Genomic DNA, 19,217 nt, shown 5'->3' on the forward strand with positions numbered 1-19,217 from the left:
CATTATGCACCATCAGTGAAAATTTCAAGCAATTCGGTTCAGTCCTTTCTGAGTCAATAAGAACCCACAAACAAACCTAAAATCAAACACAAATTGGTTTTTATACCCACCACCGAAGGATGGGGGTATATTCATTTTGTCATTCCGTTTGTAATACATCGAAATATCCATTTCCGACCCCATAAAGTATATATATTCTTGATCAGCGTAAAAATCTAAGACGATCTAGACATGTCCGTCCGTCTGTCTGTTGAAATCACGCTATAGTCTTCAAAAATGGAGATATTAAGCTGAAACTTTGCACAGATTCTTTTTTTTTGTCCATAAGCACGTTAGGTTCGAAGATGGGCTATATCGGACTATATCTTGTTATAGCCCCCATATAGACCGATCCTCCGATTTAGGGTCTTAGGCCAATAAAAGCCACATTTATAATCCGATTTTGCTGAAATTTGGGACAGTAAGTTGTCTTTGGTCCTACGACATCTTCCGTCAATTTGGCCCAGATCGGTCCAAATTTGGATACAGTTGCCATATAGACCGATCCTCCGATTTAGGGTCTTAGGCCCATAAAAGCCACATTTATTATCCGATTTTACTGAAATTTGGAACAGTGAGTTATCTGAGGTTCTTCGACATCCTCCTTCAATTTGGCTCAGATCGGTCCAGATTTGGATATAGTTGCCATATAGACCGATCCTCCGATTTAAGGTTTTAGGCCCATAAAAGCCACATTTATTATCCGATTTTGCTGAAATTTGGAAGAGTGAGTTCTCGTAGGCCCTTCGACATCCTTCGTCAATTTGGTTCAGATCGATGCAGATTTAGATATAGCTGCCATATAGACCGATCCTCCGATAAAAGCCACATTTATTATCCGATTTTTCTGAAATTTAGGACAGTCAGTTAAGTTAAGCCCCTTGACATATTTCTGCATTATGGCACAGATCGGCCGAGATTTGCATATAGACCGATCTCTTGATTAAATGTTTTGGGCCCTTAAAAGGCGCATTTATTGTCCGATGTTGTCGAAATTTGGGTCAGAGAGTTAAGTTAAGCCCCTCCACATATATCTACAATTTGGTCTAGATCGATCAAGATATGCATATAGCTGCCATATAGACCGATATCTCGATTTAAAGTCTTGGCCATAAAAAAAGGCGCATTTATAATCCAATTTCACTGAAATTTGACACATTGACTTATGTTAGGCTTTTCAACATCCATGTTGTATATGGTTCAGATCGGTTTATTTTTAGATATAGCTACTAAAAAGACCAATATTTTGTTATACTCAATTGAACAATGACTTGTACTTATTAGTATTTGGTCCAAATCGGATCATATTTCGATATAACTGCTATGGGACATAAGGTATGTAATTTTCACCGGATTTTGATGAAAGGTGGTTTACATATATATCCGAGGTGGTGGATATCCAAAGTTCGGCCCGGCCGAAGAAGATGTCTCAAAAGTTATCTTTTATCGTTTAGTTCTCTTTTGAGAAGGTCTTAAAGATCGAAGGTTTCTGTATTGAAAAAGTAAAGCCAGAGGTCACCAATCACTGTAGGATGCGTTACGTTCTGGATGGGCAGTTCCCAGCCACATAAGGCATATTTTTTTCGATTCTAACTCCTTTGCTCTTAATCCTTCGAACTTTTCTTGTGCGTGTAATAAAATTCCAAATTTTTTTAAACTCTGTTTTTGTTTTTCTGCAACTTGCAACTGCAACTGCAACTGGAGTGATGAATATTACAAATAATTTGTTTTAGTTTTGTGTGTGTGTGTGTGAGTGTTTTTTTAGTATATTTTAATTATTAATTGAAATTTATTTAATACATAGTAATGATATATGAATTGGCATTAGCATTATCTAGTTTGTTTGTCATTCAATATTTATTTTATTTTTCCGGTGATAAATTTCTAATAATCATTTGCTGGCTTTTTTCCATATTTACTGGTTTTTGTTTTGTGTTTAAAGTACATATCTTTACAGTTAGTTTGAATTTAATTGTATTTTGTTTTTTGTTGCCATGATAATTACTAGTTGAATGCTGCGGGGGTAGTTGGTTTTGGTTTTTGTTTGTTTATAACAATCTATAGTAAATTTATAATTGAATCTCATTATTGTCAGAAATGTTCACATAATTTTTTTTTCCTTCTCATACTTTTGCTATACTTTTGCTTTAGTTGTTTTAGGTATTTTTTTGTTTTTGTGTTTCTTTATGTATTATTTATTTTAGATAATTAATGATATTTTTATGTAGTTTTTCTCCATAGCTTAGGGGTCATTTTTGGTTAATTATATTTAGTTTTTCACAAATAAATGTTAATTTTTTTTACTTAATTGTACATTGATAATAGTAATATTAACTAATTAAATTTTTTTTTTACATATTTATATAAATTACAAAATGTGGGATTGTGTTATTTTTTGTTTTCGTCGGGATATTAAATATACATTGAAGATGGGTATAGACAAACGAGATGTTTGATAGCTTTATATATATATTTGATTGTAAAATTTCTCGTAAAGCTGTTTAATTTAGAAAATAAAATTGCTTAGGGGCTTAAGTATTATCCAATTCATCTTACCTAATGCGAAGAATGTCCATTTATTCTCTAGGGTTAGAATGATTTGTGTCGTACTCGCAAATATTTCATTTAGTGCCATAATGGTCTATCCACCCTTATAGAGTGGGTTAGCCATCCAAATATTTGGCTTCTAATATGGATATCACATATAAACTTTACTACTCCAAAAATCATTTCATTTATTCTCATTTCTTTAAAAATTAATTCTTGCGACAACTAGAGTATGGGAGATATATAGACAATACCCGGAAAAAAGTCATATTACCGGGTAAGTCAGTGGGTAACCCGAAAAAATATTCTATAACCACCTACTAGTAGATATATCCGCCATAATGATTTAACATGGGCAAGGAAAGTGCTTCAGGGTAAACATATCACCAGATGACAAATAATGAATTCTTCGTACAAATACTGCTAAAAATAATGGCATACCTCTAAACATACCAAAGTATGGAAAATAATGGCTTCGATTTAATAATACTTATTGCTTTAAAATGATCCGTAAACTAAGAGTCCAAAAAAACTTTAATCGGACTGCACTCATTGATAAGAGAGACGTATCGCCGTGTTCCTCAATGGAGTGTTTGAAATTTTGTTTTCCGTGAATTTCTTTTTTTGAAATTTTGTTTTTAGAAATATCTTATTGAAAATTTGTCTTTAGAGAACATTTTATTTAAAATTTGTCTATAGAGAAAATTTTATTGAAATTTTGTCTTTGGTAAAATACTTATTGAAAGAAAACATTTGTTGAAATTTGGTCTTTCTTTTGCTTATAATTTTTTTTGTTGAGAAATTTTTGTTGAAATTTTGGCGTGTAGGACTCGGTAGATGGTTGCCGGACTGCGAAGGCGCTATGGCCGTTCATCGACCGGAGGAGGACGAGGGAGCTGCTGCCGTTCGATAAAATTTCCATGAGTACTTTGACTGGGGCCATAACCGGACACTGTGCCATAGGCCGCATGGCGGCGCACATGGGGATATCGCACAATGACTTCTGTAGGAGTTGCCTCGATGAGGATGAGGAGGAGACTATTGAGCACTTGCTATGTTCCTGATGGAGAGGGGGGTGCCGCAAGCTCCGGCGTAGGTAGATCTGTGCTTGCGTAGGGACGGGCGGTTCTTCAACCCCCGCTCGGGTTTCTCCGCTCCTCCTGTCTTTTTCTTTTTTTATTCGTGTATAACCTCTAGTATGAGGGCTAACATTTTCTTTTTCTTCCCTTTCTCTCTCTAGGGTACCACAATGGGCCAAACTGGCTTCCATGTGAACTCACCTTTGGTGGGCAACCCATTGAACCTAACCTAACCTATCCTACGTTTTGAAAGTACGTTCGAAATTACCTACTACGTGTGCTTATCGCTATATGTTTCGCCGATAACTTTTTTCAATAATAGAATTTAAGGCAAAACAAGTAAGAGCGTGCTAAGTTCGGCCGGGCCGAATCTTATATACCCTCCACCATGGATCGCATTTGTCGAGTTCTATGCGCTGTATCTCTTTTTAGGCAAACAAAGAATATTGAAAAAAAAAAAACTTGAAAAATTAAAAATTCGGCAGAGCCCGGCCAGGATTCGAACCTGGGACCACGGAGCAACGACGAGAGCCATTGCCGTTGTCTTAGCGTTCGAAACAATCAATACAACTTCCAACAGATGAATTACGGTAGAAAGTGTAATTTACCACAGACAGGAAAAGGTACAGCTAAAAAGCAGGGTTGTCGAGCTTGGTTAATGTGGTAATTGTATCATAGATACGTTTTCCCAATTAAATACAATTTAAATACAACATACTAACGCACGGTCTTCTAACCAAAAACGAAACCATTTGCATCTTCGATCATTCAGCTCGTCTCGAAAGAGAAACAAACAAAAATTGTAAAATTTAATGGTCTCGCCCTTACAGGCAAAAAAACTTAAAAAATTATGGAAGTCATTGTGTAACATTTCAGTTCGTTCGGATAAGAATTGCGCCTTGTAGGAGCTCAAGAAGCAAAATCAGGAGATAGGTTTATATGGGTTGTGTATCAAGCTATTGATCGTTGCGACACCTCATTTTTACAAGGCTGCCATACTAAATGGTACAGTACCTTACATATGTAGCCAGCATTAGGAGTGGAGGACCACCGCTGAAAAATTCTTTCTGATATTCTCGCCAGGATTCGAATCCAGACTTTCAATGTCATAGGTGGATATACAAACCTCTGCGCTACGGTGGCTTCCATTAGGCAGGCTTTTTCTTCGACTTTGGAGGGTTTTTTGAATGTGGGCGCCCATAAAACAAGTTTTTGATGGAAATCTGATATCCACATTTGTATATCAGATTTTCAACTCTCAAATACCTTTCGTGTGAGTCCCATATTGCCATGATTGGTCTATACATCCATTTGGTGGGCTTTGGCAGTGGTTGGGTGGTGTCACTATTTTATACCAACCACCTTAGGATACCAGGCGCCCCGGTAGCCGAGTGCTACTGTACTCGGATTGCCAGAGCGGGGGTCTAGGTTCTATTTACACCAGAAGCCTTGGTCTGTCGCTACTCTGGTATCATAATGGACTTAGAATTGTTTAAGTGAGTCAGCAAAGGACCGCCACTCTTACATTACTTTATCTTAGGATACGAAGTTTGTCATCCGGTTTTAAACATCTGAGTTATTTTTTCCCATCAAAAAGAAATCTCGCCTATGTCAGGATTTCTGTGCTTTTCACATTTTTATATATCCTCTTCCTTTCTATTCCCCTGAGTTGGTTTAAGTCTGTTATAACAACTTATCCCAAACGGTGGGGTTTGCACCTTGTGAAAGTTGAACTTTGGTGAAGAAAGTGCTCCATTGGCATAGAAAGTCTTACTAAGCTGATATATGTTACAAAGTGTTTTAAAGTTTAAAGTGGATCGCAATGGTATTTTCCGTGTAATAATAATGGCCATATCGAATGGTTTCGCTTACATCTGATATGTAAGAAGGGAGTAGGTCCTTTACAAGCAACTAAGCATTTTAGGTTCGTTGTTGTGTCTTCAAAGATAATATTTTTGTCTTTCAAGATACCATAACAATCGTATAATCCTCTTATTATCTAATGCCAGTTTTCCCAATTCTTTGCATCCCTTTTTACATTAGAAATTCTTCTCATCTCCTGTAAAATCACAAATCCTATTGTCATAATAAATAGCTAGTATGCCAGTGAAAATCTTTTTCCTAAAATTCTTCGATAGCTGCTTGGCCATAATTCTTTTTCTTGATAAGGCCCTCAGGCACCGGTCACTCATCCAACCATCAAATTGTGGAAAGGAAATTGTTTATATGCCAAAAGCGAGAAATTTTTTTCCGGCTTAATTGCCTTAACAGTAACCAGGGCACAGGGTGAGTGTGTATACCCAAATCAAAAACCGATCAGGGCTACAAGAAGGAAGCAGAATTCGAAAAAGCAAGGAAGCAAAATTTGAAAAAGCAACGCCCATAAATCCATTTGAGAAATATCAACAATTATCATGAGCCTAGCGCCACAAAAGGAAAATAAGGTACAAAGAGGAAATGTTTGGGTGTGAGAGAAAGAAGATTGTCATTGACGACATATTCAAGCTCTATAAGTGACTAATTTCAGTTCAATGAGAAATATCTACCTTTTCGAAAAGCGTGCTGCCCAGCGATGCCTATAAGGGACAAATTTTGAATGGCTAAAGACATTGTTATCAGCATAAGTGAGTGGAAAAAGCATAAGCATGGTCCGATTCGGAACACTGTAGAAGTCATTGTGTAATATTTATAGATATGGTTTATATGACAGCTATATCAGATTATGAACCGATTTGAATCATACTTAGCACAGTTGTTGGAAGTGATACCAAAACATCACGTGCAAAATTGCAATTAAATCGGAAGAGAATTGCGCCCTCTAGAGGGTCAAGAAGTCAAGACCCCAGATCGGTTTATATGGCAGCTATAGCAGATTATGAACCGATTTCAACCATACTTAGCACAGTTGTTGGAAGTCATAACAAACCACCTCATGCAAAATTTCAGCCAAATCGGTCAAGAATTGCGCCCTCTAGAGGCTAAAGAAGTCAAGACCCAAGATCGGTTCATATTGCATCTATATCAAAACAAGCACCGATTTGGCCCGTCTACAATCCCAACCGACCTACACTAATAAGAAGTATTTGTGCAAAATTTCAAGCGGCTAGCTTTACTCCTTCGAAAGTTAGCGTGCTTTCGACAAACAGACGGACGGACAGACGGGCGGAAAGACGGACGGGCAGACGGACGGACATGGCTAAATCGACGTAAAATGTCACGACGATCAAGAATATATATTCTTTATGGTGTCCCAGACGAATTTTTCGAGTAGTTACAAACAGAATAACGAAATCAGTATACCCCCATCCTATGGTGGAGGGTATAAAAACCGTTTGTTGAAGTCCTCACGGCAAAGATAATCCTGAGACATTGAACCGTAACAGGATTTTGGCAATAAAAGCCATACCAAAGCCATCGCATTGACATAAAGATCAAATGTGAGGCAGCCACTGCGGCTATGAGACTTAAGGCGTTGGTAGAATGGACTGAGGATTTGAACATCGCGGTATAGTCGAGGAGACCATAGGAATCCTGGAAGGAATGGAAAAGGTTTCCGATCGGATACCTGAGACGACACTTCAGATTGAGTGCTAGGCACTGCTGCTTTAGGCACAGTCGTGGACTGACGGAACCCTAGTATTGTCAACTGTAAGATCATGTTACACCGATGGATCAAAGATATAGGACAGAATGAGCCTAGGGGTCTACATTGAGAATCCAAGCACTGATTTCTGTTTAAGACAGCCTGGCCCCAAAAACGGTATTGCAGGCGGAGATCCGGGCTATCACGGAATGTGTGAGGTGGTGTGGTGCTAACCCAGGGAATTCGAGTGTGAATATCTTTGCGGAGAGTAAAATGGCCATATGGGCAATAACAACCAGGACGGTAAGATCACGAACAATTTTGAAATGTAAGAAGGAGATTAACGCCTTCTCAGAAGATGACAAAATCCGCATCGTTTGGGTGCCGGGCCATAACGGAGTAAGGGGGAATAAAAGGGCAGACGAGTTGCCGGTGAAGGCCAGAGGACTGCCGTCAATAAATGTGGTAACGGAGTAAGGGGAAATGAAAGGACAGACGATTTGGCGGTGAAGGCCAGTCGTCAATAAATATGGTTAACCCAAAGTCTTTCATGTCGACGCAGTCCTAGCTAAGGGCGAAAATCCTATGGGGTGACCCGGATCGTGAGTGGATGAAGCTATTATTGAAAGGAAGTAAAGAAGGAGGTCAGTATAGCTTTCGGTATCATAAAGGGATACAAAGGACTACGAGCTCACTTATGCAAAATCGGTGCGGCAAGAGATAGCATTTATAGGGCATGTGGGGAAGATGATGAGACGTTGGAGCATTTCCTATGTCATTGCCCGGCTTTTGCTTCTAACAGACTCCGGTACTTAGGTGGGGACACAATACCAGACATCAACCAACTTAGGGACGTGGCATGGATAATAATTAAGGATTTTGTAAGTAGAATGGAATTCCTAACATAAAATTTCTATTTTGAGGTAAATTTTTAAAGTGCACAACAAGCCGATTACTGGCTTAGGTGTATGTCCATAGTGACATGGGGCGGATTAATATCCGCACCATCTTTTCAATCTAACCTTACCTAAAGCCATCTAAACAGACATGCGACTAACACATGGTTCCAAACTAAATGGCCAGGTGGGCTTTGGGGTGTACTCTAAAGATTTAGAACTGGTCATATCTTAAAGGTTACCCGACCACTGCAGTGTGTATCAAGCAGAGATCCTTGCAATTAAGGATGTGGTGGAATGGCTAAGATATAATGGCATTACGACGATTGGCATATATATCTTCTCAGACAGCCAAGCAGTCATTAAATCCCCGGAGAACGTATTTCCGAACATGAAAACCGCCTTCGACTGTAGCAGATCTTTCAACGAGATGGCTGAACAGTACAAAATTCACCTGTTTTGGGTGCCGGGCCACAGAGATGTCGCAGGGAATTGTAAAGCGGATGAACTTGCGAGACTAGGAACTACGCTACACTTTCCAGGGATACTGGAATTTGTAGGTATGCTTTTAGCGACATGTAAGATAAGTTTTCAGGACCAAGCCGGAAGGACAACGAATGATAGATGGTCACAAAGAGGGCTGTGAGCATTCCAAAACTATGTGGCCTAATTTAGAATTGAAGAGGTCGACTGCTATACTGTCATTGGCTAGAATAGACGTCTTAGTCATTGTATCCGTCATGACAGGTCACTCTCTAATCGGAAAATATGCTGACAGACTGAATGTTGCCAGCAACAACTTTTGCAGAAGCTGTGATGGCATCGAAGAAGAAGAGACTATAGAACACCTTCTGTGTGTGTCCCGCACTAGCAGTCAGAAGGAGGTTCACTTTAGGTTCTCATTTCTCTGAGAGAGCATCAAAATAAACGAATAAAAGCCAAATTCTCCAACATCAGCCTTATTTGTGTTCATGCCCCTAGGGAAGACAAGGATGAGCAGACCAGAAATATTTTCTGTGAGCGCCTAGAGAGAGTTTACGACCGCTGCCCTGCCCATGATATTCAAATCATTCTGGGAGATTTTAATGAGAAGAGAGATTTTAATGAGGAAGGAATACATCATTGGTCCAACAGTCGGAAAGTTTTACCTCCACGAGATAACGTCCAGTAATGGGTTGAAGTTGATAGATTTCGCCGCGGCAAAAAACATGGTAGTTAGTAGCACCAGATTTCAACATAAAAATATTCACAAATCCCCATGGCTGTCACCCGGTCGAAACACGAGAAACCAAATTGATGACGTTTTGATAGGTGGAAGGCATTCATCCAGCGTGTTAGATGTACGATCGATCCGTGGAGCGAATATATCTTCGGATCATTACCTCGTTGCAGCAAAGGTTCGCACCCGTTTGAACATGGCGAGAAAATTACGATCTGACACTGTGTTTGAAAAGCTGCAAACACAACAGTTGGCACCGGCATAATCCATTCGACTGGCACATCTGCTTGATGAAAGCACTCATTCTTTCGATGAAACAATGGCGCAGTGGTAAACTATTGCCCACTCAATGAAAAATGCCTCGAAATCCGTACTTGGGTAACGGAAGCCTCCGCCAAGAAATCCATGGTACGACCAAGAGTGTCGAGATGCTACTGAAGCCAAGAGTGCGGCATATAGAGCAACCCTGGAATCAAGAGCAACGCGTCAGATGAAGGAGAGGTATCGGGAGAAAAGGAGAGAGGAGAAACGTCTATTCCACAGTAAGAAAAAGGAAATGGAAAGTCGTGTCGTGTGAGATGTACAGAAGTCAGAATGAAGTCCAGAAATTCTACCAAAGACTTAAACATCAAACCCATGGCTTTGGCGCAGACACATCCTCCTGCAGAGACAAAGAAGGAATTCTGATAACTGACACAGATAACATGCTGAGGATATGGAAAGAACATTTTACCCAACTGCTAGTGTCTGAAGATGGCGGCGAAGAGGGTACCGCAGAATGAATGTATAGAATCTTTACCTCTTAGTCAGAATGAGGTCCAGGTAGCAGTGACCCGATTAAAGAACAACAAGGCAGCAGGAGCCGACGGGTTACCCGCTGAACTATTTAAGACCGGAGACGACACGCTGATAAGGCAACAGCTTATCTGCGCAATCTGCCTAATAGAACGCATACTCGATGATTGGAACCTCAGTACACTATGTCCCGTACACAAGAAAGGAGACAAGACGCAATGTGCCTACTACAGTGGAATAAGTCTCCTCCCCATCGCATACAAGATACTCTCGAGCGTACTGTGTGAAAGATTGAAACCTGAAGTCAATGAGATAATTGGGCCCTATCAATGCGGCTTTAGATCTGGTAAGTCCACCCAAGACTAGATATTCACAATGTGCCAAATCCTGGAAAAGACCCGAGAAGGACAAATCAACATTTACCATATCTTTGTTGACTACAAGGCCGTTTTCGCTACCCCTTTACGTTCAAAGGTTTTTCACATCATGTCTGGGTTTGGTATCCCTGCCAAGTTAATAAGACTATGTAGAATGACAATTGCTGATACGTGTTGCTCAATAAGAATAGAAAAGAATCTCTCGGAACCATTTAATACCAAACGAAGTTTCAGACAAGGAGACAGCCTGTCGTGTGATCTCTTAAATATCATGCTGGAGAAGATTATACGAGATGCAGATGTGAATAGATATGGTAGCAGTGACCCGACTAATAAACAAGAAGACAGCAGGAGCCGACGGGTTACCCGCTGAACTATGTAATACCCCTTTACATCCCCCCTTTACGATACCCCTTTACGATACCCCTTTACGATACCCCTTTACGATGCTCCTTTAAGGTATTCGAAATCATGTCTGAGTTTGGTATCCCTGCAAAATTAATCAGACATTGCAGGATGACACTTGCTGATACGCGTTCCTCAATAAGAATAGAAAAGCATCTCTCCGAACTATTTAATACCAAACGAGGTTTCAGAAAAGCAGGTAGGCCTTTAATATCCTGCAAGAGAAGATTATTCGAGATGCAGATGTGAATAGATATGGTACACTAATCACAAGAGAACACATGCTACTCGTCTATACCGAGGACATCGACATCATAGGTCGTCCACCGGAAGTAGTATCTGCAGCCTTTGAATGAATCGAAAGAGAGTCAGTGAAAATGGGTCTGGCAGTAAATGGAGATAAGACGAAATGGATGGTTTCAACTCCCAAAAAGCCTTGCACAACCGAGCAGATAAAGAAAATGGAGAAAGTTGGGAACCACAACTTTGAGATAGTCAGTAACTTTATCTACTCTGGCACCGTCGTAACCGAAACAAATTGCACCAGTTTTGAGATTAAGCGGAGAATAATACTGGCAAACAGATGCTACTTTGGAATAAGTTACCAGTTAAGAAACAAGGCCACCTCTCGACAGACGAAGATTACACTATACAAGACACTGATACTACCCGTGCTGTTATATGGTTCTGAAGCATGGGTACTTGTGAAAGCAGATGAGGCAGTACTTGGAGTATTTGAGAGAAAGATTCTTCGTAAAAAATATGGACCAATTTGCGTTAATGGAGAATATAGGTGAGCTGTATGAGCTGTATGACAACGATAGCATAGTTGCACGCATCAAAACACAACGGCTGCTTTGGCTAGGTCATGTTGTCAGAATGGATGAAGAAGCTCCAGCAAAAAAAGTGTTTTGAAGGCAAACACTTGGTGGTGCAAGGAAACCGGAAAGACCAAAAGCCTGATGTAAGGATCAAGTTGTGGGAGACACCTCGAAACTTGGTGTCCGACATTTTAGAATGAGCGCAGAAGATCGAGGCGCTTGGAACGCTATTCGCCGTTCGGCTAGTGGGACAAATGTTCTGTCATAGCCGAATAAAGTAAATTATCAAAATAAACGATAACGGTTTACTTGACCCGGGCTAAAACCAGGAAATTTTTATTACCATGTCACCAATGACATATCCAACCCAAAATCTCCCCCTTTTCACAAGTAGCGTGTATGTCGAATTATTATTTTTTGTTGGCGTTTTATTTTTGTTTCGGTTTTTTGTTGTTTTTGGCAAGAAATAATGCCCCTTAAGCAATTTCAGCAAAAGAATAAAACAATAACACGCAAGGCATAATAATGAGACGGCAAAGATGCGTTGCTGAAATATTTTTCAAATTTAACATCAAATATAAATTGCTAACATTCATATTCTAATATAAATTTATCACGTTTCTCGTAAGGATATGATGAGGATAAATGCGCTGCTGCTGCTGCTGTTGTAGACGTGGCTGCGGAGGGCACAGCAATGCCATTGGCAGCAGATGCTGCATTGACTGCTGCTATTGAGCCAATGTTGGCCAAGTTGTTAACTCCTGTTATGGGGTTATTATATAATTTAGATAAATTCATTTGTGACATTGTGGCATTAGTTGCGGCAATGGCGGCGGCGGCGGCGGCGGCGGCGGAGGAGGAAGATAACAACGATGTCGATGATTGTGGGCCATTTGGTGGAGCTGCTGGTGTAGCCGGGCCACTGCCAGAACCACTTGCCAGCAGAGAAGAGTTGGCCAATAAATGGACATTGGCAGCATGCGATGATGAGGTGGTAGAATTCGATGAAGAATTTGACAGTTTCGATGAGTGATTTGACGAGGATGATGAGGAGTTCATTTTATGGGGCACACTATAGCAGGGCATGCTGCCACCACTGTCGGGCGTATGCAGTGGGGCAACACCACTGTTGACCGTTGTTGCCGCGGCAGTGCCATAGAAATTTAAAATGTTCATGGGTGGAGTGGTGGCTGCCAGAGGGCTATGGGCCATGACCATACCACTGGGTGACCTCTGGGCATAGTAGGAAGAACGTTTGTTGGTGGCCGAGGTGCTGTTGTTGGTGGCAGCAGCCACCGAGGGTGTTAGCTTGCCCGAACGTGAATGTATAAAATTATCAAAATTGTCCGAGGAGGAAGTATTGGAGGTGTTCGAGGGACGCCGTATGTGTCCTGTATGCGAGTTGGTGGCTGTGCTGGCAATATTGTAGGTGGGATTACTGGCATACGATGAGGGCGATGGAGTCTTATGATAGGCAGAGCCTGAATACTTGTGATGGTACAACTGCTGCTGTTGCTGGTGTATGGACGAGGTGGACGAGGAGGAATTGGAGAGGGAAGTCTTATTCTGATATGGCTTATAGGCATTGCTCACACCATAGCCATTATGGCTGCTCTCCGCGGCAGCACCATAATAGGGTTTAGCTGCCTCCAAATCACCCAGATTTGCCTCATAAGGATCATAGCTTAAAGGGCTGCGATTTGTGTTAGGATGTTTAAGTCTTAGGTTGCGATTGGGGGCATAAATTCTATCTCTTTGGCCGTGATTTGTTAGCAGCTGATGATGATCTTCATTCTCCATATTTTCCGCATCTGTATGCAGATAAGCATAAGGATCTTTGTCATAGCCTAAGGGAGCAGCTTCATAGGAGGTTTGCAAAGATTTGCTATAATCAAAGGGATCATAGTTTGTATTGAGCGGCTCCTCCATTTCCTGCTGCAATTGATCGTTGAGCGATTGATAGAAGGCCACTTCCGATATGTTATCCGTTTCTGAGCGACTCAAATACCAATCATCATCGAAACCTTCGGAGTTGTTAATCAGTATGCGCACATTATTGCGATCTAAATCGTCCTCGAGGTGGGAGGAGAATTCCGAGTCATACAACAATTGCTCCTTGTTATTGCATATCCTTAGCAATTGTTCATTGTACGACAGCTCATCGTCATCGTCCAGAGCCTCATGGTCTTCCTCCTCCAGAGGCTCACGCTCTTCGGCATTGAGTTCGAGGGCCAGTATATCTTTGGAGATTAAATGACCCATCTTACTCTTGGGTACCTTGGGCGATTTTTTCTCAAACAGATATTCAGACATTTTCGGATGTTCGTAGCGCAGCTGTTGAGTGCTGTTGGCCGTGAGGTTATCCTCCACCACTTCCAGAGTCGAAAGACCATTTTTGTTTGCCCCATTATCAGTCTTAAGATGTTTTATGGCCAACGACTCTTCAGCAGTGCCACCAGCCCCACAATTGGCACTGAACACCGAAGCATAATCGGAGCTGCTAAACGACTCCGTTTGCTTTAAAGCGCCATTCGATTGAGTTGGCATTACATTCTCATAATTGTTTTTGTGGTTCAATTTCTTGGGACTTTCGCCAATCGACTGGGTTCGCTGATGTTGGTATTTGCCATTGGAGCTCGATGCATTGGACGACGAGGAGGAGGGAGGCATTTGGTGAAAAGCTCTGCGAATTTTTTGCCCTTGCGAACGACCCACTGATTGGGCTGTGGTTTTATTGTCGAAGTTTTGCTGCAGATAATGTTCCAGATAATTGAGATTTTTCGATAGATCCAACTCTGACTTGTAGGATTTATAGAGGGTTCCTGGGTTCTGCCGGCTGCCATTGGAAGCCGCATCCTGTTGATAGGCAGCCAGACATTTGGATTCATAGCTTCGTATGTGATCCTTGTCACTAATGAAACGGAAGCTCTCCACCTTGGCCATGGTCTTGAAATTCAAAGAGGTATTGCGATTCATTTGCTGCTGCTGTTGGTGCGAGGAGGGCAGTGAAGAGGAGCCATTCAACTGGCGACACTTCTCCTTAAGTTTTTGCAGGCCTTGGCGGGTTTTGGCTTGTAGCTTGGAGAAGTAGGTGTTCTTGTGATTGACTGCCACCGTGTTGCTGGAGGAGGAGGATGAAGTCACCGAATTGGCCATGGAGTGGGTGCGATCGGGATAGGAAATTTTCAATTTCTTCAAATGGGGTCCTGCTGGTGGAGCATTTGCTGGCAGAATGGTGGTCGATTGATTGATGTTCGTTATGGAAGCTGAGTTGGGACGTGCCACCGTCTTCCTTAGGGAGATCTGCTTGAAGACACTCGAAGACGAGGAGGAGGAGGCCATTTTGGATTTTTTCATTTTGCGAGAATCCATGTCATGTCCTGCAGGAAAATCCTGTCTCTCAAAGCGTTTTATGGGCACTCCATACAAATGATGATAACTGTTACCCGCCAGCTGGGAATGACTCATGTAGGGCCTGGCAGGAGCCGCTGTTGTGGTAGCCAGGGAATTTTGTACCACCGCTGCTGTTGCAGCTGACACAGGCATTGGCTTTTTGCCAACGCGACGGCTGGCCGAGGAGGCACAACGAAGCCGCTTATCCACCGTCAGAGTCAATTGAGTCTCGTCGTCATGGAAGATGGAAAAGGGATTGGTGATTACAGTGCTGTTATTAAAATCGTTGGGTTTGAAGCTGCCATCTTGGCCCTCCATGGCATACTGGGCCTCCTGCTGCACTTGTGGGCTGAACTTAAATTCTAAATTTTGATTCAATTTATGCCTCAACTTGGAGGAGGAGGATTTCGTTTGTCCCTTGCCATATTTGGGTTTACCACTTACACTGCTATTACTATTATCATGATTATGGTTACTGCTATGGTTGGCTACAACTACAATATTGTTATTGATAAATTTCACATTTACATTGGTTTTACATAAATCCGTATCAGACTTGAATTTTCTTATGCTATAGGCTAAACACATAAAGGACGTTTTATTTGTTGTGCTGCTATTAGTGGTGGTGGTGGTAGTGGAGTTGGCCATTTCGGCTGCCAAACTCTGGGCTGTGTTGGTGGTGTCCCTGAAGGAGGCCGATTGTTTGTGGAAACGGTAGAAGGGATTATTAATGGGCAGCTTTTGCAAAAGCATTTTCAGCTCAGAGTCCAAATGATGCAACTGCTGAGGGCCAGCTACCAGTAGCTGCGAGTGGGTATCACCCAAATCTAGCAGATTCCCGGTGAATGCCAGGGGATTTTGTGTTTCTGTAACAGTTTTCTGCTCTTCCAACCTAGAGTTGAGGTCTGTTTCCAAATTGTTGCTTATTTTTACATCCTTAGAGCTAGGCTTATTACTATACTTATCCTTAAGATTATCATCTAGGCTAACTACTTTTGTTAAATCACTGTTAATGCTGCTATTTATTTGTTTTGGTTTTGGCTGTAATGGCATTTTGCCATTAATATCCGCCAATTGATTATCGCCAATTGGTATGCTGTTCTTGTGATTGCTACCTGGGTGGGGCACCTGCTTGTTGGCGCCACTGGTACACCCCACCGTGGTGGTAGCTGTAGCTGTAGCTATTGTGGTAATCGGCGATGTAGTGTTTGTGTTATTTATAGTGGATGTGGCTGTCGCTGTAGAGGTATATATAATAAATTGTGTATTCACATCCGGCAATGTAGCCGCTGTATCCGTTTCCGTTTTTCCGGTCAATAAATTCAAATCTGTCAATGTTGTCGTTGTTGTCAAGTCTGTTGTTGTTGTTGCTGTTGCCGTAGTTGGTGTGGGAGTATTTTGATTTACGTACGACATGGCATTGTTATTGTTAATAGTGTTACTCAGCGATGATGTATCGCCCATAGTCAATGTATTGGTCTTCGATGCACTTGTATCTGTATTGGAGTTCATTGTCTCAGTCATTGTCCTGTTGCGGCTGGAATTATCTCCAGCCATTTCGTAGAGCTCACCATTGCTTGGATTTTCACCATTCTCACTATGGCAAGGTCTGTCTTCGTCTTGGTCTTCATTGTCGTTATCGTTATCGTCATCGTCATTGTCGTTGTTCTGTTCATTATCATCATTATTATTATTAATGTTGTTGTTGTTAATATTATTGCCTGGCTTATTTATTGCCTGCTAGACCCTAGTGGGGGGCTGTAATATCATTGCAGCCATTCGTACCTTCATTGCTTCGGGTGATCCTTGGCCCAATCCGTGATGATGATTATTGGCAGCCATGGCCGCAGCTGCGGCTGCTGCCAATTGTTGATGATGCTGTTGCAACTGTTGTTGCGATTGGTTTTGTTGTTGTTGTTGCTGTTGCTGCTGCTGTTGTTGTTGTTGCTGATGATGGAATCCAGCTGGGGTGGTATAAATGGAATCGCCTTGTGGTCCACCACTAGTGCTGTCCGAACGTGACTTTAAATCAGCCTTTTCACTATAATTGGAAGAGAGCGAAAGAAACAAAAGCCAACAATTAAATCAGAATAATTAAATGCAATTTATATTGAAAGGTTTGCATTGAGAGAAACATTTTTTTTGTGTTTTATATCTTCCCGCAAGGTTTACAACAGCACTTAACATATCAGTCTTCCTTGCATGTAACAAATCGAAGTGCACATTGTTACAATGGAACCAGTAAGGAAAGGCAAAAGTCGGGCGGTGCCGACTTTATAATAGACTACACCTATCCTATATGTACGAAGTATCACATTTCGAGCAAATATATTCAAACTGTAATAAATATGGCTCACAAATGACAACATTATTGCAAATTACCCAAAATTTCCTCGACGAGTACCGTCGAGGAAAGCGTTGTGCAAAATTTTGTCAAGATTGGTCAACAAATGCTCTTGCAGAGGCCCTAGAAGTGAAAATGAGGCGAGATACATATATGACACCCATATCTAAATCTGAACCGATTTCTGTAAAAGTCATCTATAATGTCGAGAAGAAAAGAGAAAATTCTTCCTGCGAAATTTCGAAAAAATCGGTTAACAAATGATAATTTTATTGCAGTGTTACTGCAAATCGGACAAACATATGGGAGCTATATCCAAATCTGAACCGATTGTTTCCAATTTCAATAGGCATCATGTCTAGGCCGAAAAATATGCCCATACCAAATTTGAAGACGATCGGATTAGAATTGCGACCTGTAGTTTGTACACAAATTCACATGGACAGACGGACAGACAGACGGACAGACAGACAGACGCACATAGCTGAATCTAAGTGATTCTGAGACGATCGGTACACTTATCAATGGGTCTATCTCTTTTCCTTTTGGGTGTTACAAACTAGGTAGGGTATAATAAGGAAACACTCGTCGAATATCGAACAAGCAAGAGCGTGCTAAGTTCGGCCGGACCGAATCTTATATACCCTCCACAATGGATCGCATTTGTCGAGTTCTATGCGCGGTATCTCTTTTTAAGCAAACAAAAAATATTGAATAAGAACTGTTATGCTATTGGAGCTATATCAGGTTATGGACCGATTTCAACTACAATATACCCAGCACAGTTGTTGGAAGTCATAATGAAATACCTCATGCAAAATTTCAGCCAAATCGGATAAGAATTGTGTCTTCTAGTGGCTTAAGAAGTAAAGATACCAGATCGGTTTATATGGCAGCTCTATCAGGTTATGTACCGAACTGCGCCATAGTTATCGCAGTTATTGAAAGTTATAACAAAACACATCTTGTAAAATTTCAGCTAAATCGGATAATAATTGCGCCTTCTAGTGGCTCAAGAAGTCAAGACCCCAGATCCGTTTATGTGGCAGCTATACTTTATGGGGTTTCAGGTTATGGACCGATTTGAACTATTCTTAATACGGTTGTTGGCAGTCATAACAAAACAAGTCGTGCAAAATTTCAGCCAAATCAGATAGGAATTGCATACTCTAGACTCTCAAGAAGTCAAGACCCCAGATCGGTTTATATGGCAGCTATATCAGGATATGGACCGATTTAAATCATACTCAGCGCAGTTGTTGGAAGTCATAATAAAACACCTCATAAAAAATTTCAGGCAAATCGGACAAGAATTGTGCCCTCTAGAGGCTCAAGAAGTCATGATCCCAGATCGGTTTATATGGCAGCTATATCTTAACGTGAACCGATATAGCCCATTTGCAATCCCAACCGACCTACAAAAAGTATTTATATGGCATATAAATTATATGGTTTATATGGCATCTATATCAAAACATGGACCGATTTGGCCCATTTACAATCCCAACCGACCCACACTAATAAAAAGTATTTGAGCAAAATTTCAAGCGGCTAGCTTTACTCCTTCGAAAGTTAGCGTGCTTTGGACAGACAGACGGGACGGACGGACACACATGGCTAGATCGACTTAAAATGACATGACTATTAAGAGTGTCATATATACTTTATGGGGTTTCAGACGCATATTTCGAGGTGTTACAAACAGAATGACGATATTAG

General features: G+C 41.2%; 1 protein-coding gene across 1 annotated transcript in view; it reads right to left on the reverse strand.

Moving 5' to 3' along the window:
- LOC106086113 (irregular chiasm C-roughest protein) overlaps nucleotides 1-19,217 on the reverse strand; it is a 1,171,308-nt gene that overhangs the window by 153,222 nt on the left and 998,869 nt on the right. Inside the window, exon 17 of the mRNA XM_059363383.1 lies at nucleotides 16,940-17,195. Coding sequence (XP_059219366.1) covers nucleotides 16,940-17,195 — 256 coding nt within the window. The remainder of the gene's footprint in view (nucleotides 1-16,939; nucleotides 17,196-19,217) is intronic.

This window comes from Stomoxys calcitrans, chromosome 2 (assembly GCF_963082655.1).
Source record: "Stomoxys calcitrans chromosome 2, idStoCalc2.1, whole genome shotgun sequence".
Taxonomy (NCBI): Eukaryota; Metazoa; Arthropoda; class Insecta; order Diptera; family Muscidae; genus Stomoxys; species Stomoxys calcitrans.